Source organism: Pholcus phalangioides, unplaced genomic scaffold (assembly GCF_987345545.1).
Source record: "Pholcus phalangioides strain wild (caught in Gottingen) unplaced genomic scaffold, Ppha-v1.0 ptg000009l_1, whole genome shotgun sequence".
Taxonomy (NCBI): Eukaryota; Metazoa; Arthropoda; class Arachnida; order Araneae; family Pholcidae; genus Pholcus; species Pholcus phalangioides.
This window is the reverse complement of record NW_028301602.1, coordinates 17275904-17300399: the sequence shown is the minus strand read 5'-3', so window position 1 is coordinate 17300399 and position 24496 is coordinate 17275904. Positions and strand designations below refer to the sequence as shown.

Genomic DNA, 24496 nt, shown 5'->3' with positions numbered 1-24496 from the left:
CGTCCCCCGTTCACCAGGTGCAGGGCCGGATCTTGAATGCTGTGAACTTCGCGGCATCAGAAGGTGCCAACTGAAAGGGTCCGATTTCTTGGGGCACCAATTGAAGGAGGGTGATTTTTTAGGGTGCCAACTGGAGAGGGAGGAGCAAATTTTTTATCACCAAAATATCATTCGCTTACACTTGAAAAATGCCCAAAAAACGGCCCTGGCCAGGTCTTTCTTTTAAGTCTCGACTGAGGGTTCGATTCTCAACCGCGAAGCATTTCAACTTTTTTCCCCCGGCGACGCCATCTATCTTCCAAAACTCGAAGTATCAGCATATGGTAATTATTCGACATTTTCAAAATGGACATAATGACCATTTTTATCATGTCATATCTGGCATATATTTCTGTATAAAACGTTTTTACCAACGAACAAATGACAACTTGGCCACCAAAAAATAAAAAAAACAAACATTTATCATATAAGTACGGGACATATGGTCACGCTGTCTGATTTACACATTATTTGAGGGATCAAATATGGTCATTGTATTATAATATTATTCTATTCCGGACGGCTATATCCTGTAGTATAATTTCACTTATCAGTCGCAGATCAGAAGATAAAAACTCTGGGCACGTCGAAAGTTTGTTTACAAACAAAGTAACAAGCCAGTGAAGACGTGTGTGAGAAGATGAGTACACGACTGGCCAAGACCGTAAAGTATACAATTTATGGCGGAATAATCGGAGAAATATGTGGTCTAGCTGGTTGTTACTACGGGTTTAGAAAGTTAAATACTTCCAGAGGTTAATGATTATGCTCCGTAATTATTTAATATGTGATAATCGAAACCATATTTTAGTGTCATAGTCTCAAAAATGAAATTTCATAATCATCTTTTAATTCAATTGAACAATAATTATTATTCGCTCTTGAATTTAATAATTAATTATTCTTTGAATATGTTCCTCCTACTCGGTGCATGTTCATTCGGTTTACCCTCTATAAGGAAAATCGCGGAACAGCTTCGATATAGGGGACACGCCAAGTTGGCGACTTTTTTCCGGCGATAAGTTGCCATCATTGGCGCGCTCTGGTTTGTTGTTCTGCTGGGTTGTCGTTGTTCCAGAATATTCGAAGAATTCTGCGAGGCAGTGGCGCTGGTGGTTGTTCCATAAAAAATCTTCCTATTGGCATGGGCGTAGATACGGGGGGGGGGGCGTGGGAGGGCATTGCCCCCCTCCCCCACCGGCAAAGGTGGAGGCGACTGATCTAATGTATATATGAGCTGACATCATCATCGTGGGCCCCCCCCCAAGCAATAATGACCTTGCCCCCCCAGACTTCCAAGTCAATCTCCGCCTATGCCTATTGGAAACCAGATTCTTCCGATTTTTCATATCCAGGCCTGTAACTAGGCTGGGGGGCAACCGGGGCCCGAGCTGAATGGGAGATAATGTGCACTATTATTTCGCATTATGATCTTTCATAACATTTTCAAGGAGTGCCCCAAGCAAAGGTCTGCCCCGGTCTCCCCCCCCCCCCACACGAGAAGTCACGCTACGGCCCTGTTCATATCTTTATATATAAAAAGAAAGTCATCAAATTGTGGTTTGCTTGAATGAAATATGCCTAAGGAAAATACTTTTTTAATCCTTGAGATTTCAGGCTGGCAACATTTTCTCAGGGAAAATATAATTTTTCGCTAAATATGCGGTAATTGTCACCAAATATGATGCTAATTGTCGCCAAATAGGAACTTCCCAGGAAAACTGGTCACATAGTCACAGAATGCAATCCAACTCCCCCAGTTTTCCCTTTTATTTGTATAGCATGTTTTCTTTCGTGCAAAACATTTCGTTGTGATAAACTACTGATTTTTCAAGTCTAGGTATTGACATTCTTACCAATTCATTTATCATAGTGTTGATATATTCCACCTGTAACGCTAACTCCTTCATAACAATATGTTTCGTTGGTCTCTTGAGTACCAGCATTTCATCATGTATATGTTACTGCCAAAGCCCGAAATGCGATCAATTCGTGAGAGGTTTGGAAAATGTCTGATTTTCAGAAATGATTCTGTGTTTGGCCGGCCATTTTGCAAAGTGGCCAGAGAGTACTGGTTCAATGTGCTGATGTAAGACAATCCATGGGTGCTAAATCCATCTTTAATTGCCAACATATGATATATGGCTATATATAGTATATGTATTGGATTACTTCCATATGTCATAAGGGGAAAAAAGGGAAATTTGACAGAAACACTATATAGTAATATGGACATATAATTTTTTCTGTCAAATTAATCAAATTAAAAAATATATTACCATATTGTGCGTATGGTTTGATGGGTTGCCATCAGGGTTTAAGCTACGGTTGCATTTTGTGAAAAATGCGAAAGTAAATCATAGAATGCGAAAGAAATAGTACCCACTTTCGCAAAAATGCATACAGGAGGTACGAAACGAGTAGACATCCAACCACCAATGATTAGCATTGTAGCATTTAGCTAAAGCTTTGCCCCTCATTTTCGATTTTTTGCTAAAGGAATTTTTTATCTAGATTAAACCCTGATTGCCATGGCTGATGTAGACATAATTATCCAGAAAAAAATATGCCAGCTTGGCGATGACATCTGAATCGTTTTTTGTTTTCAGGCTTGGCCAGGGATCTTAGACCCACTTTGCAAGCTGGCTGGCTGAAGTCTGAAATTCGGACATTGTACTGGTCAATGTTCATCAAAATAGGCCAATTTGGAGCTTTGGCAGAAACAAATATATACCCATTTACAGTTTCAGTATTTTTATCATGGTACAGTCACACCCAGTGCCGTCTTAACGCATGGGCCCACCCGAGCACCTCAAGAGAAGCGGGGCCTCAGAAAAATAAAAAGTGGTTGCATTTTTCGAGAATTTGCCAGGTAGGGCCTCAGAAAAATCACTTGGCCCGGGGCCCATGATGCTCTTAAGACGGCCCTGGTCACACCCACTTATAACAAAGTCGGAGCAAACGGAAACTGTTCATTATAAGCAGACTTTAATATCTGTATCTAATTATAATTATGTAATTTTTGTAACATAATGAAATTTTTTGTGCAACAGACGGTTTTTGTGCTTGATATTCACAAAACATTGGTAAATGCACACAAAAGGAGGTTAGATACTTGGAAATTGCTACATGCCAGAATGTGTGTGTTTGTGTTGTGAATCTAATGTGAAGTTTTTTTCTGTGTGATGCATTTTATGTGTAGTGCTGCCATCTGCCGTCAAATTTTCTCACCACGAGGGAAGTATAATGATAGATTAATTGCACCATTGTAGGCCTTTTACTCTCTGTGGTGGGATTTTTTAACTGGGAGATTGGCTTGAAGTTAGGAACCGCAGAAAACTAAGTTCAACTGACCACCATTGTGTGGCGACGGTGGGGTTCGAATCTGGATCCTTGCGATGCAAGTCTGTCATTATGACCGCTCGCCCACCACAGCGGCACTTGTTGCACCTACATATTGTAGAAAAGTAAATTTACAGATAAGATATTTAGATGAGATTAGAAAAAAATTTGTTTGTGCTTGAAAACCAGTTTAAAATTTGTTATAGGTGTACTTCGCTGAAATCAGTGTTTGTTATAAGCAATCAAAATAGTATAAATAAGCGATACAAAATAGTATAAATAAGCGATACAAAATTCACGGGACATGGGAAAACTTCATTGTATATAAAAATTTGTAATATCTGTGTTCTTTATAAGTGAGCCAGACGGCATTAATATCATTTGTTTTCCATTCCAGAGTTGAGGCGTAAAGTCTATGATTATGATGAGCGGATCCTTAGTGGTAAGCATTAATATGTGCTTCTCAATCATTTTTATTGTTTATTTATTGAACTCCACAACTTTCTTCAATCTTCCACTCACGTATATAATACAGTGAATATTCATCCACGAAAGATATAGGAAATTATTTATATAAGCCTACAGACTAGAGTGATGGCAGGGCCGTCTTAAGTGCATCATGGGCTCCCAGACAAAGACATTTTACAGCCCTCTCACCTCACCTGTCCAGAAAGGCATGCTTACAAATTTATATGGTTAATATCAGAAATCTTAAATAGATTTCATTGTTGTGAGTCCCCCTTCCTTCTCGGGCTGTGCCAAGGGGGTTAAGGTAGCACTGGGTGATAGATGAGGTTTTCTTTCAGGCAAAGTACACATTGAACAATGACGTGTGTAAAGAAATCAACACGGTAAGAAATCTGTTTTATAATTTTTTGTTTTCTTAAACTAATCCATGGCTATTTTTTTACGCATGCCAGCCATATTGGTGCAGTGTGCACCCTACCTCAGACCCAGATAGCACAAACATTAATGCTTTTTTCCACTATAGATATTAATTTTTTTTACCTTGGTGAGTTTAGCTCTGACTTCAAGCAGAGCTATTTTAAGAGCATCGTGGGCCCCTGGGACAAGTGATTTCAGTGAGGCACCATCTGACAAATTCTCAAAAAAATTTCTGCTGCATCAACTGCTTCTCATTTTTCGGAGGCTCCTTTTCTCTTGAGGCCTCAGGCCGTGCCCAGGCCGGGTGGGGCCCATGCGTTAAGATGGCACTGACTTCAAGGATGTGTTCAAAACATTACCCAAAGCATTCATTTATGTTTTTGATGGTTTAAACCAGTTTTTGACACTTGTCATGTCAAAAATGCAATCCTCGTTATTTTGCAGATGGATATGGGGAAAACAGATTTGAACACGAGAAAGCCAATACTTAACAAGCATTCCATGGAAACAAACTTCACATCAGGCTCACAAATTTAGTGCACAATGTGGCTAAGTTAGGTTAGCGTGTGCATCTGTATCAACAAAAGCATTCTTCAGCCAGGACTGAAAAACTGTGCAAAAATCTTTGTTAGCAAAAAAATTCTTGAGCCGAGGTGTTCGTGTTCGTTTGCTGAGATATAATGTATCTTCTTATCGTTATCAAATAATTTTATCCTCCATTCAACCGCATGTCATCTGTGCAGTAATTTCATGTTTGACTCTCCATGTTCACCGAGGGCTTGAAATTTTTGTACCTGGATAATACAGACTTTACTGAAAATATCTTCTCTTGGTGTAAAGTTGCACAGAATAAGATATTGTGCAGTTCTACTACAACACATCTGACTATTTTCATATTGACTCTAGAAATACTTGAAACCTGTTTGAGCAAGAGGTGAAATGTTGTGCTTGCTATTTTATTTTCCTTTCACACTTAAATTACACTTAATTCTCCTTGCCACATTTTAAATTGATCTTTGAGACGTAGAAAAATGATCCAAATAACGTGTAGAACTGAAGTATACAGCATTAATGTTGCAAGGGGTTGTATGGTTATTAAAATATAAAAATTAACTTTGTATATGGACATCTGTGCTGAAAAACCCAATTTAGAAAGTTGTTGCCTTGTCTCTTCTGAGACTAGGACAAAAAAAATTCACGTTTCTGAGGGGTTCTCAGAGGTATTTAAACTTAAAAATTTGAGGAAAGTTGGGAAATAATAGCAGAAACTAACGGACAATGCTTCTTTCCCTAACTTATGCTTTTTTTGCCCAAGTTTCCTCCGATTTTTAAATTTAAATTTCTTTGGGAACATTGCACTTAAAACGTGGATTTTTTTTGGGCTCAGGAGAGATGGCAGAAACTTTCTAATTGGTTTTTGAAGACATGGTGCCTGTATAAAAAGTTGGTTTTTTTATTTTGATAACTACACAACCCCTTGCAACATGAATGAAGAATATTTGAGTTCTATACACGTTATTTGGATAATTTTTTTAATTGGAAGTATGTTTCTAGAATCAACAGTTCGCCTGTAAAATGTGGAAAGGGGAATTAAGTAATCACTCTATATTCCTTGTTTCTTTTCAGTATATTATGACTTTGATGAAAAGTTTGGAACTGGACAGATCAGGAAAGGTGATTCAGAAGCTTGGGGTATCACAAACTTCAAGAGATTTTCTTTCTGAAGGTCAGTAGTTTAAATGATTTTGTTTAGTTCACATTCTTTGCACATGCTCATTTTTTTTTATGAAATATTTTTCTATGTCTGATTTTAGTGTATGCCAGTATCCAAAAGATAGTCTCTCACTTTCTTTAAAATTGTGAGCATATCCAACACTTATAGAACGCCTCAGTGCGAAGCTTTGACATCACTGAAGTCGTCCATTTCACTTGTAGCCATTGAATATTGCAGTCCTGCATTTGCGAAATCTTTACCTTCTTCTGCAGATATCCAATGACTATAGGTGAAATGGACAATTTCAGTGAGATCGCGAGATTTGCCCGGGGGCTTTTTGCTATAGAAGCTGCTCGCACATTCGTGCCCATCATTAGAAAAAGAGCAACAGTTTCAAAATTAATCTCAGACTCAAATCAGAATAATGCTAATCCTGAAACACAATTTGAATGAGGAATTACGGTGTCCAACAATGATTCCTAAGTAGAAAATTGTGTACAACTATTAAGCACTTAGCATCGATTCAAAGATGCTTGACCTACGTGATAAATTTTTCTTTGACATTTCCTTCCAACCGTTAATGCCACTTTTAAAACTTTCAGTTACCACAAATGTGTGTGTGAGTGTGACACGTTTCGTTCTTCGACTCATGATTGAAATCATAAGAGCATGCTCATACAGTTGCTCAACTTTTTAATTCATTTTACTTCAGAATTCATCTTTACATAAACCAGTTGTCTAATCCTGGGGTTCTTAAGTTTTTGTGTTCTACGGACCCAGTGTGCATAATCAAATTAAAGCCACAGACACCCTTTACAAAACAATATTCATGACTATGTGAAAATGAGTTAGTTTTTCATCTAAGGTACATGTTGGAATGTGCGTGTATGTGTAGTAAAACCTGGCGTAAAGTTTGTTTCTGTGTAATGCTTGTTATGTGTCGTGCTGCCATTTGCCACCAGTTTTTCCAACTATGAGGTGAAGTGCAATGGTTGAGAACCATTAGTCTAAATCCTTGTATGCATTTTTTTACAGAAAATTGTTTATAGTCAAGTGTCCATACTTGGGACAGCTCCCTTACTTTGGACGATTTGGGACTTTTGGTTTTAATAAATTGGCTGCCCTGATGGCTGTTTCAGGTCATGTTTAACACTGGAATACTAACTCTGTCTCAGAAATGTAGTCAGTAATATAGGTAACATGTAGTTTTTATTTTAGTCAGTATTTTAGGGATAGATCAGATCATCACGTTTGTTTGTTGTTGTGTTAACATCTCATGATAGTTTTAGTAGTGTAGAACACGTTTCTGTTGAGAAAATTTTTTTTCATATGTTTTTTCCCAAAAATCTAAGTTTTTTATTGAACAACTCTAAGGTTTGCACCACATTTATGTTAAGACCGGGGAATGTGTCTGATTTAGGGCAATGTTAAGTTCAGTCTTCCCTATGGAATGCTGATTCAATCCTTTTATTTTATTTTTATCAGCATTATTGTTAAGTACAGCTTGAGTAGAAAAAAAATCAAGTTTATCTAAACTTGGGACATGTTAGGCACTGTTGTCAAAAGTTGGAAAATGCATTGTCATTGTTAAGTTTTCGAGTGATTGCATGCAGTACATTGTGTATAACTATCTCAATTTCTTGATATAAACAACCTTTTCTTGCTAGTTCAGATGGGCAGCTGTTCAGAATCCGTTTCTATGAGTACTTACATGTTTTTATTTCTTGATGTTGATGTTATTGATTAAGTTTAAATAAATGAGATAAAGAATTTTGAAACCTCTTAGCATCCACAGAGATCACTGCACTTTTGTCCGCAAGATTTTCAAACATTTCAATGTTTTGTTCTTTTCACTACAGACATTAGCATTACTCAAATTTATTAAGTTTTCTACTTCCCAAGTTTATTTGTTCTTGTTTTGATGGTGTGCTGAGATGTGTGATATTTTCTTATCGGAGAACTTATGCTGTGATTTTGTCATAAAGGTTGTTGCATTACTTTTGATGAATACAATGATTTCTGAATTGTTTTTAGTTTAGTACTGTCTTAGGGCTTTTTTGAAAAAATATTTAACCTGTCAAAATCTTAAAGAAAGGTACCTAAACATTGGACAAACCATACAAAAAACTTTTCTGTCCCAAGTTAGGGTACCCGCACCTAACTTGGGATAAACAACATTTTATTTTATTTTTTCTAGGAACTAAATGTGCACCTAACATTTTCAAATTATCAGTACAAAGAGCTTGGACAATCTTCAGAATGTGGGCAATTAAATTTTTTAATTTTTATGTTTGATTGAGGGGTTGATTTTTCAGTGCGAAGTTCGAAATTGTCCCAAATATGAACACATGACTGTAATTCCGGATAATACTATATTGAATTATTTATTTACTTATTATTTTTGTACCAAATCGCTCAGTCACAAGTTAGTTACTACTGATTTTTTATACCCCACCTTATTAAATTTCCCAATTTTTTTTCATTTCAGATTTTTTTTGTGCCTTGTAGGATGCTCAGTATTGATCTGAATGAGTTTTTCATGAGTTAAAAACAACATTCATGTATGTACAGATTTAAATATGTATATCACAGAAGACATATATTGGTGAAGAATAAACATTTAACGTTTTAAATTTTGAACAATTGAAGTTATTGTATATAAATTTTATTTCAGCACTCATGATTTAAATTGTTGTTTGGCCCAACTGCAAGCTTCTTTCAAGTGTTGCAATCATAGCATAGGATAATTTATTTTCATAACCATGTACTTGGACTCGAAATAACAGAGTTGAAAATTCTAAGTTTTTTTCCCTTCAAAAATTGATTATTTCTTTTGTTCGAAAATCATCTACAGTATTGTGTAATTTGTTCATTCATTGAAACACTTCCATTCTGTGATGTACAGAGAGGGATTTATAGTTTTTCCACCTGTGGGCTACACAAATATTGCTACCCTTCCCTCATTTCAGTGAAAATTTTTGACCAGTTATTCCTCAAATTTGCAGTCCTTTGTTATGGCTCCTGCAAATACACCTCCTAGTCAATCTTATGATCACTTACATGCTTGCACACTTTCTATGTTACACTTTTGGTCACTCACTGACCTTGTCTCTTCCTCTATAGGTTATTTTTTTTGGTCATTCACATGCTTGCACACTGCTTTGGTCATTCAAATGCTTGTAAACTCTTTTGGTCGTTCATTGATCTGGTCTTTTGCTCTCTGCAGATCACTTGTTGTCCTGACTTTGACACGTTGACTTTTCTCTGTAGGTCACTCTTTTGATCACTCATTGACCTGGTCCCACGCTTTTTGGATTGCTCTTTTTGTGATTCACATGTTTGCTTACTGTATTTGTTACTCATGTGCTTGCAAACTTTCTAGTGACTCCTTTGCTTCCTAGGATACTCTTTTTGATTACTCGCATGTTTGTAGACTCCAGGTCACTTATTCGGGCAATTATCACCTAGTTCTCCCATTCTCTAGGCAGAGACGGATTTATGGTTTTACTACTATGGACAAAAAAAAAATTCCATCCTTCTTTCATTTAATTCTGTTAATTTTCCTTGACCACTCATTCCTTAAATTTTCGCCGCTCCCTCTGAACTTGCCGCCCTGGGCTATAGCCAGCTAAGGCCTTCCTGTAAATAGGGGCCGTTCAAGTATTATGTCAGCAATTTTCCAGCCATTTTTCACCTCTCCCCCTCCTTGTCAGCAAAATTTCGTCATCTCTGCCCCCCTACCTCCTATCACATATTGGTGGGATCAGAGACTGTACGTGGGGAGGGGGACATAGGGGGAGCGAGCTCCCCCCCCCCAAACGATCAAAAAAAATTGTCAATGCAAAAAATATTTTTTTTTAAATCAAAATTGCAAAAGAATACCTTTATATGTTATTTATAATCAATTTCTGTCAATTCCAATGCTATTCGAAGGCTGAGAACTCAAAATTTCTTTTTAAGAAATTCATTGTGACCTACCCTCTAAGCCATATAATGATAAATACTTGGCCTGGAAGGGGGGGGGGTTATCTGATGGGTCTGGCCCCTCAAACTTAATTTTGTAAAAATTAACTAAGCGGCACATTTACTGATCGCTTAGGTGACCTACGGCGCAACACCAGAGCATTTAGGCAGCTCGTGGCACATTTTCAGATCACTCAAGTATGCCCCTGGCACATTTTTCAGATCACAAGTAGCACATTCAAAGACCACCTAAGTAACCCGCGACACAGTTACAGAACACTTAAACGATCCGTGCCACATTTAGAGATCCCTTGAGTGACATGTCGCACAGTTTTAGAGCACTTAAGCGGCCCCAGTGCGGTTCTACATCACTCAAGTTACCCGCGGAACATTCCTAGATTACAAGTGATCCGTGGCATAATTACGGATCATTTGAATGATCCGTGGCACAGTTCGAGAGTACTTAAGCGGCCCAAACACATTTCTAGATCACTTGAAAGATCCACGAAACATTTAGACATTCTAGGAGACTTATCAATAGCGAGATCGTGCCCACAAGCCACAGTATATGCCATTAAAAATATTTCATATATTTATAAAAGGTGGTTGATGACGTAAGCATCATCCAAACCCCCCCCCCCCCCCCCGTCATCAAAAGCCAACAAATCGGACTTGGAGTTCGTTATAACGGGATTCGACTGTATATATCATGAAAGATAATTCCAAAATTAGTGAAAGTGCTAATTCCAGCATTAACGAAAGATAATTCCAGAATTAATGAAATAAGATAATTTCAGCATTAATGAAAGATTAGTCCAGAATTAAGGAAAGAGATAATTCCAAAATCAATGAAAGCGGTAATTCCAGCATTAACGAAAAATAATTTTACCATTAATGAAAGATAATTCCAAAATTAAGAAGAGTTAATTCCAAGATTAATGAAAGGAATAATTCCATCATTAACGAAAGATAATTCCAGCATTAAAGAAAGATAATTCCAGAATTAATGAAAGATAATTCCATAAAGTAAAAACCATAAAGCAGTAAAACCATCTGTTTCACCTTGACTCATTTACATCGGAACTTGTAATTTACACATTTTGCCCTGTGCTTTTGAAAGTGGTTTTGAAGGAGCGTCATTCTTAAAAATCTTACACGCCTTCATAATTTGCTGTGTGCATTGTCGAAGAGTGTTGTGACTGACTGGACTGTGGAAGACTCTAAAAAATATATATAATTTATATTGCGAGGAGAACAGAAAAGAATTAATTATCTTTGGTTGCTAGTCCACTGTTTTTGCCAAAAATTGTTTTTGCAACCGTCATTTTTGTCATTTCACTGACTTTCAATGTCAGTCTTACAGGATACTGAAATAGTGCTATAAAAAAAAATTAATGAAAATTTTTTAGGAATTTTTTTTATTATTATGTTATGATTATATGTTGTCTGAGGAGAGGGGTACCAAAGCCTCCTAGATACTACTGGGCTTTGAGGTACCCCTCCCTCCATCCTACAACTTTTTTTGGTCCTGCTTTTTCCTCCTTTTTCTAATTTTTTGAGTGGGAGCCCTGCTTAAGCAGTACCAATGGCGGCCTTTTTCCCCCAAGAAGCTTTCCACCATCGATTGACGACGGATGTGAGAACCTTATCAGTTTATTTAATAGAAGTATGTTTTGTGCTTTCATTGGCGTAACGCGGAAAGGGGGAGGGGAAAGCCGAGATTATAGTGTTATTTTGCAGGAAGAAACGTAACCCCCCCCCCCCCCCCACCTTAAGAATAAAAAAAATTGAATCCACCACTCGAGAAAATTCTGCGTATGCCTGTGTGTGTGCTTCCATGGTGAAATTTAAATAAGGCAGCACGTTTTATTCCATTCAAATTTATTCATCCACATACAAGCAAATTGGATCCGTACAATGCATGCAAATCGACTAGAAAATAAGAATTTTTCTCATCATTTCAAGATCGTAATGAAATAAAATTTACTTTGAAAACTATTGTCTAAGGATTTCATGACTACTTTTGCGTATTTTCAGAACCCGATTTGAAGGGACCATGAATGAAATCCACTAAACCATACATGCACCTCCTCATCCATATTCCTCTGCGGAAATTCTAACGAATTGGTACATGTTGGAATGTGCGTGTTGTGAATCTAACGTGAAGTTTGTTTCTGTGTAACGATTGTTATACTATATGTGCAGTGCTGCCATCAATTTTTCTAACTATGACTGAAGTGTGATGATTGAATCATTGTATCGGCCTGTTGCTCTCTGTGGCGAGACTTTGTAACAGTGAGATCAGCTCGCATTCGCGCTTCGAAGTTGGGGACAACAGAAAACCAACTTCAGCAGACCACCACTGCGGCGAAGGTGGGGTTGAACCGTCACTATGACCATTCGGCCACCACAGCGGCTCCAGAGAGAGAGCCGGCACGATGAAATTGTTATTATGATTTCCAAATGTAAGTATGTAAGCTGTTATTCTAGCTAAGTGTGGGGGCCCCCAGAACATCACTTGGCTTGGGAATCCACGATATTGAGACAATGTTGATGTGTCGGATGGTTCGATTTATTGTGTATGCCCATTGGATCGGCAATATTTTTAAAAAAGACCTGTTTTTATCATACAATAAGGCTCTTAAGAGTGATGATCATTCCCTCCTTCCATTCTGGACATGTGGCTGGCCCAGGGTTCGGAGAGATCGATTCTGTTTATACAAGTTCATTATGAATTTAGTTTTGATTAAGTTCAATTCCATATGCAGAAAGTGTCCTGCTCTTGGTTGGGTGTGTGTGTGGGGGGGGGGGTTAATAAGACAGTTTGCCCACCCCTCATTGGTGGGGCTGACAGGGTTCTAGCCTGGGGACCCGGGACGATTCTTACCATTTTTTGCTTTCCTTCACACTCTAAATTAACTATAGAGAGTGTCCCCTGAAATGTCGACATTTCACTGGTCTGGTCTGGGGTCAACAACTAAAGATCCTGGACTCCCTCCCCCCCCACCTCCCCGCAGGCAGGGCCGTCATTTTAACTTTTTCCAGGGGAGGGCAAAGAACATGTACTTAATGTATTTATAATTTTATATATATTTGTGTATATATATACATATATACCATTTTTAGTGTATCTTCAAAAGCCGGGGGGGGGGGGTGTTCCACCCCCCGACACCCCCCCCCCCCCCAAAAATGACGGGCCTGCCCGCAGGGGTCATGCTGAACGACATAGGGCCGTAAAGACGGGAGCCATGAGAAGAAAACACTTCAAAGGAGCCACAGGCTGAAAAGGTTGAGAAACACTGCTGTATAGGATATGGAAGCCGTTGATTTGTTATCTCCACAAAGCTGCTCAAGAACTCTTTCAGGTATATCTCTGTGACAGGTCACGTTGCGGTACTATTCAATTGGCCTATTGTTCTTCGTTGACTAATTAATTCGACACATCAAGCCTCCTACCGAGCGTAAAAGAAATCGATACAGTATCAGTTTTTAACACTCAAGAACGTCTAGTAGTGAGAAAACCGGAAATCTACGCCAGAACCCCTCCACCTCCTATTACCTACATACGCTGGTGTATGTATATACAAACGGCCCACGCTGTTTTAGAGCGTCACGTGGTACTATAAAGTAAAAAAAAAAAGAAGCCAAGTTACGACATCATCATGAAGGCGTGACACACCAACAGATATTTTGAGTGCTTGCCTATCTTTTTCGTTTTTGAGAGGCCGCTGTTTCTTCCTCCTAATCTTTTGTGTGAGTTGAGAACAGTGCTCGTTGAGTTATTCCAGTTGTACGCTGACAGAAGAGCACCTGTTTATTGGAGCGTCGGCATAACTGCTCATCAAGAAGGTAATGGATTATTTATTATTTGTTTACTTTTTCTTTTGTGTGTATCATGCGTGTTATTGACTATGGTGTAATATTAACGTTTCTCAAGCAGTGCCGTGTCTTAGCTCATGGCCTCACACGGGCACGGCCCGGGGGAGAGCGGGCTGCTAAAGGGAAGAAGGGAGTGCCTCAGAAAAATTACTTGGCCCGGGGTCCCACGATGATTCTGTTGAAACGTTCCTGTTTTCAAGCCTCCTTTTTCTATCCCCGTTGAACCCATGAAATATTATCCATGTTTCAAGAAAGTAAAGGGTTTCCTGGAACTACTGTACAACGTTCACTGTTCATAACTATGTATATTTCTCGCCGGGGCGGTTTAAGCAAGGCCGTAGCGAGGGGACAACGATTTGGGGGGGGGGGGTGTCTGGTTCTCTCCTCCCCCCCCCCCCCGAAATGTGAGAAAATGACAAAAAATGGGAAAAAAAGATGGCCAAATCTATTGTTCGACCACTTTGGTCCTCCCCCTCTCCGATCGAAATTCCTGGTTACAGGCCTGGGTTTAAGTGAGTGTGCAAGAGGGGTGTGGGTTGTAAGGGGCGGCAGCCCAAGCTTTTGTTTAGATATGTAAATTTTTAAAATTTACACGACACCACTCACTGTCACTCTTTTTGAGCCATACATATCTCGGCAACGGAAATGTTGAGAAAACTTGGGCCTGGGGGGCTGTAATACCAGAAACATGAATGGACCTAATTTAACCCTATCATATAGGGTGTGCGAGAGCGCATTTTGGTTCGGCCATGGCCTCGCATTTTGCAGCAGCCACCCCCCCCCCCAGGCTTAGATCTTTAGCGACCCTAATGTCAGATTTTTCACGGGCTCTCTATAGTAAATATAGTATGGAAAAAATATGGGAATTACCCCCGAGCTGGAGCCCTGTCTGCCCCACCCAATAATTTTTCAGGAGCGGTCAAATAAAGGCTAAGAAAGAATTTGGGTTCTCACTTGTCCGGGGTCTGAAGCACCGAAAACCCCTTACTGCCACTTTCAAAGCCTTGGAGTGGGTATTTTCGGCATTAACAAGGTTCAACTGTATTTTTAAAAAAAAATTTAGATTAAAAAAAATCCTACCTGGATGGCTCATCAACGAGTGCTCTATTGTGGATAAAGTTATCCGGCATGATTAAGAAGACTAAAGTAATTATAGACAAAAAAGAAACGGGACAATTTCTTTGAAAGCGGGATGCATGGCCAAGTGCAATTTTTTGGTTAAACATCGGTTCACGGCTTCGATGGGTAAAAAATAGGATAAACCAGATGAGTCCCCTTGACTAAAACCTTTTCAGCCTCCCACCATGGGCGGCACATACGGTGTTGCACTCAGGCGGCAGGTGAACTAGAGTAACACCATCTATAGCGGAAGGCCTCCTCGCGAAGCTCGTGACGTCACTGGGGAAAAGTCATCTCACCATTGGGCATAGCAGGCCGACGCATGTGCCATCTCTACTAACAACGTTGCCAACACCTGCTCTAGAAGGTGTTGTCTCTACCCTTTTTTAGAGTATATCCAATGGCTATAGGTGAGATGACCTTCAATGACGTCATGAGTTCTTCTTCAGCTATAGATGGTGTTGGCGTGAGCCGCCCCTGTTCCTCGCTGAATCCAGATGCGTATTTACGTGGGGGGGGGGAGGGGGGTAAGCGAGTTATAGCTCAGGACTACAAATTCAGAGGGGTGACTAATTTGAGGAACGATTGGTCAATTAGTAGAATGGGAAAAATTTGTCTATCCCACATGCATGTAAGATAGAGTATTTGTAGATTTGTATTTTTTCAGATTTTGGAAATCTCTGCCTAGAGAGAAAGGGACCAAGAGAGTTTGCAAGCATGTGAATGACATAACGAGCTAGCGACCTAGTCGGTGGTCGACCAAAAGGACGACCCAGGTCGTGTCCAAGCATGTGAGTGGTCAAAAGAGGGGCTTGGAGACAGGTGGGGGGGGGGGCTTCGTTAGGGCTAGGGCGTCAAATCTGTGGAATGAGTTCTCCATAAAATTAGACTAGAATAGAAGGGCGGCAAAATTTTACAATATCAACCGGCTCTTGGAAGAGGTGTGATCGCCTCCCCTCTGAATCCTTCCTTGGTTGAATAACGCTATGTTTTGCACGAAAGTTGCAAGAAAGAGCACGGGGGCATGGCAAAAAACAATTTTTCAACATTGATCAATTTTAGAAATTTCTACAAATTGCAGAGGTGTCGACATGGGTAGAATTAAGGGGTGGAGAAGCGTAGGGTTTGCAGACGTCCCGTATATATACGGGATTTGAGGGCGTGCGCAGGGGAATAGGGTGAGATGTTTTTTGCATATTCATGCATTGCTCAAGGTTCAACCCCCTCATAAAATTTATTGGAGGGGAAGGGGGGTCTCAAATAAGAATCTCTATCTCTGTTAGGAGGAGTTCAGTGATGGATTGAAGAGAACGGATACAGGGAATATTTCCTAGAAAAATTGGGCAGCGGTTCTTCGGGAAATGGAATTTCCATTTTCAACTTTTCATTATCCAGTTGGAAGTGGGGGGGGGGGGTGCTGAGCCCTATGCGCTCCTTCTCGTATACACCTATGTCAGTTGGAGTATGGATGTCTTTGATCCTGCTGCAATAGGCTCTAAGGCCGGTATTACACTATAAAAGCTTGATAAAATCCCTTTTATAAAACTTTTATAGTGTAATACCGGCCTAAAAAAGTGAGATGACTCATGATTTGACGAGTCCAAGTAGTAAATTTTTATCGGAGTTGGGGATGGGGAGAATTCCTGGATTTACAGATCGAAAAATGACCGACCTGTGGTGATACTAAATTTTGAAAATTCCTATGTCATTTTTGAGGGTCTCGAACTTGAACGATTGAACGAGGTGACGCCCTGACTTTGGAGAGAGAGAGAGAGAAAAAAACAATTTCTGTAATCTAAGCTCTCTTATCTCAGCTGTCAATATACTTCTTGTTATCACCCAAGATTCATAGAAGTCTGCAGCTCCTGTAGTAAGAAATGTTTAACTTGCACCTCACGTTTCGGATTGAAATATTACATATTTATGATGAAATGACGCTGTCCCTCTCAAGTTGTTGGTTCGTATGACCTTATCCAGCGCACAGTCAAGCACGGATCCAGGGGGGCGACCACCCTTCCCAAGAGGCTAATAATTTGGGGGAAATTTGTCTGTTTCTCGTTAAATACAGAATGACCCGATGCACCTGCACGTTATGTTGCTTCGACACATCCACCTGGATCTGCCTGCCTCCGCTCCATTCGAAGCTGAAGATGTCTGCCTTCGATTTATTCTCAGCTGAAGATATTAAATTGCCTACATTCCCTGCTGAAGATTCCAGCCTTTACTTAATCCGCAACTGTGTGTATGTGAAGATACCTGCTTTCTCTCCATTCGAATCTGAAGTTGTCTGGCTCTGTTTCATTCACAGCTCAAGATACTGCATCCGCTCCAATCGCAGCTGAAGATGTCTGACTTCGCTCAGACGCAGATCCTTACGGGGGCGATGGGAACGACCGCTCTCCCGAGAGCCGAATAATATGGGAAAATTTGTCCCGTAAATTACGTGACGATCAAACGAACTTTCACAATTCGCCCCTCTTGTCACATGGTCCTGAATAAGTGCCTGACCACGACCTCCTTATCTAGGTGGTCGTGGCCTGACACGTGTAGGCCCTATGAACCGGTAATAGAGATATGCACAAGGGCTGGAACTTGGCTTCAGGTTACTATACCCCCTCCTGAGAGAGGAAAAAAAATGCATCGGGCTGGAACAATACCTTCTAGAGTAGATAATTCTCCCGATAATTCATGAACATCTTTTTCGTTCCAGAGGTACATCAAACTCAAATGGTCCTAGTAAAGATATCGCCCCAAATTAATTAATAAACTTATTTTTTCCTTTTTAAAGGGCATTTTGACCTACAAATAAGCACAATAATAAAAAAAAATTCGTCATTTTTGGCTCTGATGTGAAGAGATTGTCCGTCAAACTGAAGGATACCCAGGCCACATCGCCATATGGCAATATCGACTAATTTTCCTCACGGACTGGATACCTCTGGCAATTTATTCATAAAAAAAAAGCGTACATTACAAAATATACATTATAGAAGAAATTGTCCAGAATTCCCCCCTTCAAAACCTTGTATATGGGGACCTCTAGTGTGATCTAATGAGTCGTACCCAGAGGCGGATTTAACAGCGCACCGGGCGTCCGACTTCTAAAGCGCCCCGAAAAACCAAAACTTCGTACTTTTTATCAAATTCAAGGGCCCAATATTTTCCTTTTGCTCCCAGTGCCTCGACCGACTTTAATCCGCCACTGGTCGTATCAAAGCCTTTTATATGGAGACTCGTGTGCGGATCTATGGCGGGTGGTGATCAAACTGCCCCATGCGAAATGAAATTCATGAAATTTAAGAACTTCTATATGATAAATATTGCATTCAATGAATCCGTTGAAAATTACCTGCATCACACAACGTTTTCAAGAAAACTTCGACTAAAGAACGGACAAACCCCTAAGACATTAACACCCCAGGTCAAAAAGTCAAGACGGAGAAGAAGGAAAAAAAACTTTCTTTGTCCCTGAAAATGCAGAACGCGCGTATGGTTATGGTCGCCCTATTCACAGCGAATAATATTTTAGGAATTTGTTAAATTACTCCTCCCAACAGCGAGCTCTAGATCCGCCCATATGAAGACCAGACATGTAGTTTATGAGCAGAGCAGTCTTAACGCATGGGCCCTCTTCAAGAGAAGTGACCTCATAAAGATGAGATAGTTGAAATTTTCGAGTATGCATTTAAACTTGCCTGGTAGGGCTTCAGAAAAATCACTTGCCCATGGTGCTCTTAAGCTGGTCCCCTGTTTGTGAGGCTTTGGCCGAACGAAGGACCGATTTTTTTTTGGGGGGGGGGGGGTTATACACATGTAGCCTAGCCTGAAGAGAGGGTACAGGGAATACTCTTCCCACACAGAGAAATTTTGACTAAGCAACAAAAATTAGCATTTTAAATTGAAACAAATACGTTGTACAGCATATAAAATTATTCTTTTAACATTTTTTAATTTTTGATCACCCTGTTGAGAGTATGCTTGCCTCCGGGCCCCTTCTCAAATGTTTCATTTGTATCGGCGCCAAGTCAGTGAAAATCAGGGAAACTAAATATGGGCAGGGAAAGTCGGGAGAATTTTCGATTATTGGTCAGGGAAAATCGGATTCAATTTTAGGATTTTTGTCGGAAAGTCAAGAAGACCCTGACACCCCCCCCCCCCCGACCAAAACTCAAAAATGGGTCTTCCTTCCACTTTAGAGCTTTGGTCAGAGAAAATCGGGGCAATTTTTGGGTTTTGTTGAGGAAATGTCTCAGGGTCAATTTTTAAGTTTTTTGGTTAGTGGCATTTTCGAGTTTCGGTCTGGGAAAGTTGGTGTCAATTTTTGAGTTTAGGTCAGAGAATGATCAAGCTGATTTTGCTAGTAACCTCTAGGTTTGCAGGGAGTTATCATATATACTATTTCGAGGAATCCGTAAGGCTAGAAGTTTGGGCACTAGACACTCAGGGTTTACTAGAAATTTTGTATTTTTGGTGTCGAAATCGTATATAAACTTTTTTTTCTTTCGAAATTATGTTTGAAATTGGGGCGAAAAGAATAGCAAGAAATATGAAACACACATTGTCAGTGACAATTTAATTGGCGAGATTTTTATATTGGCCTATGTATGAAAATTCTTTATACATTTATAATTTTGTCTCAAAAGTGCCTGTTTTTTTTCAAATGGGAATCGATTTTTTTTGGGTACTCGTTTAGTGTCAAAGTCTAGGAGAAATATGAGGTACGTTATGTCAGACTTTGATAAGGATAGAGAAAGCATGCAAAAATAATCGTGAAACGACGTGTTATCTCATCCTACACATCCTTATGTATTTCTACGTAAATGGTTGCAAACGCTGATTTGTTACGCCCATTGGTAGGTGTGCGATTATTTTTCCCGTTGACAAAGGAAAGCTTCGTGTTTTAATGTGCAAAAAAGAAAAAACTAGTACGATAACACGCTTCTGTGTGTGTTATCATAACTGTAAAAGTGAATAAGAAAAATTTTGAAATTCTGAGAACTATGTAGTTGATGGGATCTACCAGGGACGCAGGAGTTGGGGACATAAGCGGACACTGGCTCTTCTAACGGGGTGGGGGGTGAATGTCCACGTCTGCCGCCAATTATACAATTTTTTTTTCACTGAATGGGGGAAGTAAAAGACAAAACGTAATACTGTATCCACCTACCAGTAAAACGCATTATAAAGATGAGTTTTTTTCAGTACCAAAGAGGAGCTTCACTGAACAATTATTATGTGCTGTACTTGTATAGTGCCATTGTGGTCTTATCAGAAAGGTGTCTCAAATTTCATGATCTGTGAAAGTTAGAAGAAATGAATGAAATGAATAATTTCAGACATGTTTGTGATCTTTATTTCCCACATTTTTTGTATCTTCATTATTGGTACATTGCTGATACAAAATCGTCCGAAACAGGATCAGAATAAGGACTAGATTTGTCATTATAATTTTAAATGACCTACGAGATTTTGAAATTTTTCATCTCATTTACCAATGAAATAATAAATAATCATCACTATATTCTTTTCATGTAAAACTAGAATCTTAAATTGATCGATGCCATGTTACACAGGGGCAGTGGTTACGCAGATAAACAACCACCACCGTCCCTATCAGGGATGCATAATTGATTTTCTCACCATATTTCACATTCACGTGAGGCCTAGATATTAAAATTACATCTATCAAGTGATTACGTACCACTTAATAACTTTACATTAACCATTTTACGTACAAGATTTTGACAAGAAATTTGGTTTATCTCTATTTGACGAATCGGCGATAAATCTAGTAACCCTCTCCTAACCTAACCGTACGTTAGATAAAGAAAGGGGGAGGGGAATATATATATAAAGAAAAATTGTAATAGTTATAATGTAGGTAAGAGAATTTTTTTAAAAAGTCCTCTTTTCACCCTCGCCCTATGTGTTCTCTTTCGCTCCTACATGTACATTATATGTGTAGAAAAAAAAATCGGAAGTGAAAGAAAAAGTAAAGGTTACTATAAAGCTTCGCGATGGTGAAGAGAGGAAAGAAAACCCACAGAAGTTTTGAATTAATCTCGGTGGTGTTTGGACCCAATATTACGCCCGTGATCGTAAAGGGTTAAATACTGAAAATAAAAAGTGCTTCTCAAAGGGTTAAAAGTGACGAGTTACAGTTCATTACAGATCACAGTTTGGAGGCCTTAAATTGCATAAGGGCCTTATGATAATGAGATATGTAGGTACTGATTCCAAAGAGTAGCAAAGTAGCAGGCCGTTATTTCCACTTGATTTTTGACAGCAAATGACCGATCACAGCTCCGGTGGATCAGAAGATAATCTGAAATTCCCTCACTTCCTATCTGGTGGGGGGGGGGCGGGTGTTCCACTGCTTTTTATGCTAGCCCCCGAGAGAGAATATGTTAACTTCTTTACCAGTGGTTATTAACCTTTTTTTCCCCCATCCCCCCCCCCCACATTTCAATACTACTTACCTTTCTGCACCCCCTTGAATAATTAGTTTTCTATTCGTCAGTTTTTTCCGTAATCAATTACATTAATTATCTGTTAATTCTTATAAATTTTATACTTATTATTTAATTCCCTTTTTCGGCTACTGTTAATTATTCAATATTAATTACAATATATTATACAATACCCCAAAGGCTACGTTGTTCATGTCCGGGAAAAAAAAACCCCGATGCTATGCACATTTTATGAGCAATATTCATTTGAAAAATTGTAAAAATATGAGTGAGCTTTCGTTAAACCTCCAAAACATGCATTTATTCTGAAAATTCTTCCATTTTATGCATTTTTATGTATTAATAATGAAGAAGGCCAAAACTATGCAAATGCATATGCGCGTATTAGATTGCATATCCGGGCTCTACTTACTCAATCCGCGCCGATTATGACAATACTGTCCATGCCACTTAACATGTTCACATAGGGACTCGGGGTTTCTGATAACTATATCCGAATGATAACTATATCCGACAAGTCCCGTTTGCAAATACGGTGACCATACGTTCCGTTTGGTCGATAGCAGTATAGTGTTAGTGTCCCTGCCTGTCACGCGGGAGACCGGGGTTCGATTCCCCGCCGGGGAGGCTCTTTACAGACTTCACAGCAGGCCTTCATAAACCCTCTGACTACTACTACTTAACCGTATATCGTATATGCTCCTCGTACACATTCCTCTGCGGAATTTCTAACGAATCGGCAAATGCCGGAATGTGTGTTCTGAGTGTATGAGTGACCCCTAACATGATTATGTTGTTGAGTTACGCTTGTTAGTGTTCAATCTGCCGTCTGTCTTCCATTTTCCGAAGTAAAGAAACTCTGACTACTGAAATTCATTTTTGTTTCTCCCTTCAATTTTTCTTTCTTGTGTGTGATCTTAAATTTATTTTTCTTTATCGTAATTGTTTTTAACCACTTTACGTACGAGGTTTTTCCCCAAGAAATTTGGATTATCTCTAATCGATGATAAATATGGTAACCTTGTCGTAACCTAACCCCATGTTAATCTATTATCTACGGAAGTAACAATTCTTTTTAGCAATCGTAGTAAGAGGTTGCTATAAAGCTTCGCGATGGTGAAGAGATAGGAAAGAAAACAGAACTTACGTAGGTTTTTAACAGCTGGCTGATGCGAAGATATATATATATATGGGAAGAGAAAATATTCAACTGCCCTTGCGGGAAATCGAACCCACTTTCTTTCACTTTCCAGGTGAACGCACTAGACTACAAAAGGCAACGAATATCTCAATCTTTCCTTGGAGCTCGTGTGCACTGAACGGGACCGTACATGGACGGTCGGACCTAATTAGGTTAGTTATAACTCTGTCCAAAACTTACAATTGCTGACACTGCCACCAGATGGCGACTTATCCGAGGATGATGTCACAGTGCACACGAGCTCCGAGGAAAGATTGAGACGCCAACTAACATTCCAAGTAACCTTTTCTTTATATGGTCAGTCGCATTTGGACATGCTCGATGTTTCTGTTCGAGACCCTCCAGAGTTGGCTGGTCAGAACACCATCTTGAATATCGTAGCCAGTGTCGTCTTAACGCATGGGCCCATTCGGACCTCAAGAGAAGAGGGGTCTCACAAAAATGAGAATTTTCTAGGATTTACCACCGAAAACCACTTGGCCCGGGGGCTCATGATACTCTTAAGACGGCCCTGATCGTAGCGTGAAAAAACAACAGCTGGAGTTGAAAAATTCCATTATCTTATGTGCTTGCGTCATATATTCATTTCACTTACTTACTAACCGAAACGGCGACCCAGTCCATATTCCGAAGAATTTCAAACCGATAGGTCACCGCCGGGGTAAAAAGAGTGTTATGATAGGGGCAGGAAGAGTTAAGAAGGTGTGTATTCATGTCACTGAGGCAGAATATTATAATAATTCAGTGGTTTTTTTTTTGATACGCTTCACTCATAATTAACGATTTCATATGGATTTTTTATTCGTTGCAGCCAAACATGTGCAAGTGCCTGTGGTCCATAATCTGGCTGTTGATCCTGATATTCATCGGGTATCCCGTGGGCTTTTTCTTCTGCGGCTGGTACGTGTTGCTGTGTCCTCTGGAAGCTTGCTGTCCGGGCTGTAACGGCATAACGGGTCTCTTGCTCAAAGCCACGCAGTTCCCGCTGATATGCGCCAAGAAGATGCTTGCCGGCGACGGACTCTGCTGAATCAGTCGACATCGTGTTTCTACCTCTGCCAACAACTGCAATAATCTGCCAAAGGAGCGCAATCAATAACATCGTTTCAGAGTTTTGATTTCATTATTTTTTTTTTACTGGAGAATTTGTGTGTAAAACTTGCAATAAATGTTCGTTTGTGTTTAATAAGAATGTTGTCTGTATCTTAAGCAGAATTCCACCATTGCCGGATACGTTTTAAAGAAGGTCATTAACAATCAGTCTTCTTTCAAGCGAGGCCGTCATTTGGTATGATTGCCCGCTTCATCTTCAATTGAAGGCCCGTCTGATTGAGGCTTAAGCGACGACCGCGGGTATCTGCGAAATTTAAATTGATAGTTGCGTCGATTAAATGAGTCCTTTTTTATGAATTATGAGTGGCAGAAATTCATTCCTCGTAGCCCACGTGCAAATGCGTAATTTCTGGCTCTCTTCAATGAAAGATGGCATTAAGATTCCCCGCCATTGTCTGGTATACTAATTTCTACTAATAACCAGCTATTCATGTACACGCAGAGGATCGTCAAGTTTTTCCGGACGTTCTTCAGTTGACAGTAATGTCTGAGTTTTATATTAACCTCGTTGCTTCTTAGGCTGGGGTTACGCTATAAAAAGTTTTGTTAAAGATCTTTTGTCTAACTTTTATAGTGTAAACCGGCCTTACTGGTGTTCCGCGAGAGCTGCCGCCTGGGTGCGAAAACTCACGTGTGCCGCCCCTAAAGGTGACCCTGGTGAGAGGCTGACAGTTTAAGGCCGGCATTACACTATAAAAGTTTGATAAAAGTCCTTTTATACAACTTGAAAAATGCTACGAATAAAATCGGTTGTATTTTCTAGAATGTAAC

At 39.6% G+C, this 24496-nt stretch overlaps 1 protein-coding gene across 3 annotated transcripts; it reads left to right on the top strand.

Annotated features, from left to right (window-relative positions):
• Positions 1–626: 626 nt before the first annotated feature.
• Positions 627–23804, top strand: LOC149082144 (protein CEBPZOS-like). Of its 3 annotated transcripts, none has more exons than XM_089235642.1 (4): positions 627–794; positions 3779–3823; positions 5893–5992; positions 23424–23555. In XM_089235642.1, exons 1-3 carry the CDS (start codon positions 680–682, stop codon positions 5988–5990), a joined length of 258 nt encoding a protein of 85 aa, XP_089091768.1. In that variant the 5' UTR covers positions 627–679; the 3' UTR covers positions 5991–5992; positions 23424–23555. The 3 variants fall into 3 exon arrangements, 2 of the variants coding, with proteins under 2 accessions (XP_089091768.1, XP_089091767.1); XM_089235641.1 differs by lacking the exon at positions 23424–23555 and adding an exon at positions 8469–8626 and having other exon boundaries at positions 628–794; XR_016193170.1 differs by lacking the exons at positions 627–794; positions 3779–3823; positions 5893–5992 and adding an exon at positions 13637–13792 and having other exon boundaries at positions 23424–23804.
• The last annotated feature ends 692 nt before the right edge of the window (positions 23805–24496 follow it).

Coding starts and splice junctions, on each gene's coding strand:
- LOC149082144 (XM_089235642.1), top strand. CDS start 680: ATGAGTACACGACTGGCCAAGACCGTAAAGTATACAATTTATGGCGGA. Junction 795..3,778: donor AAAGTTAAATACTTCCAGAG/GTTAATGATTAT, acceptor TTTCCATTCCAG/AGTTGAGGCGTAAAGTCTAT. Junction 3,824..5,892: donor TGATGAGCGGATCCTTAGTG/GTAAGCATTAAT, acceptor GTTTCTTTTCAG/TATATTATGACTTTGATGAA.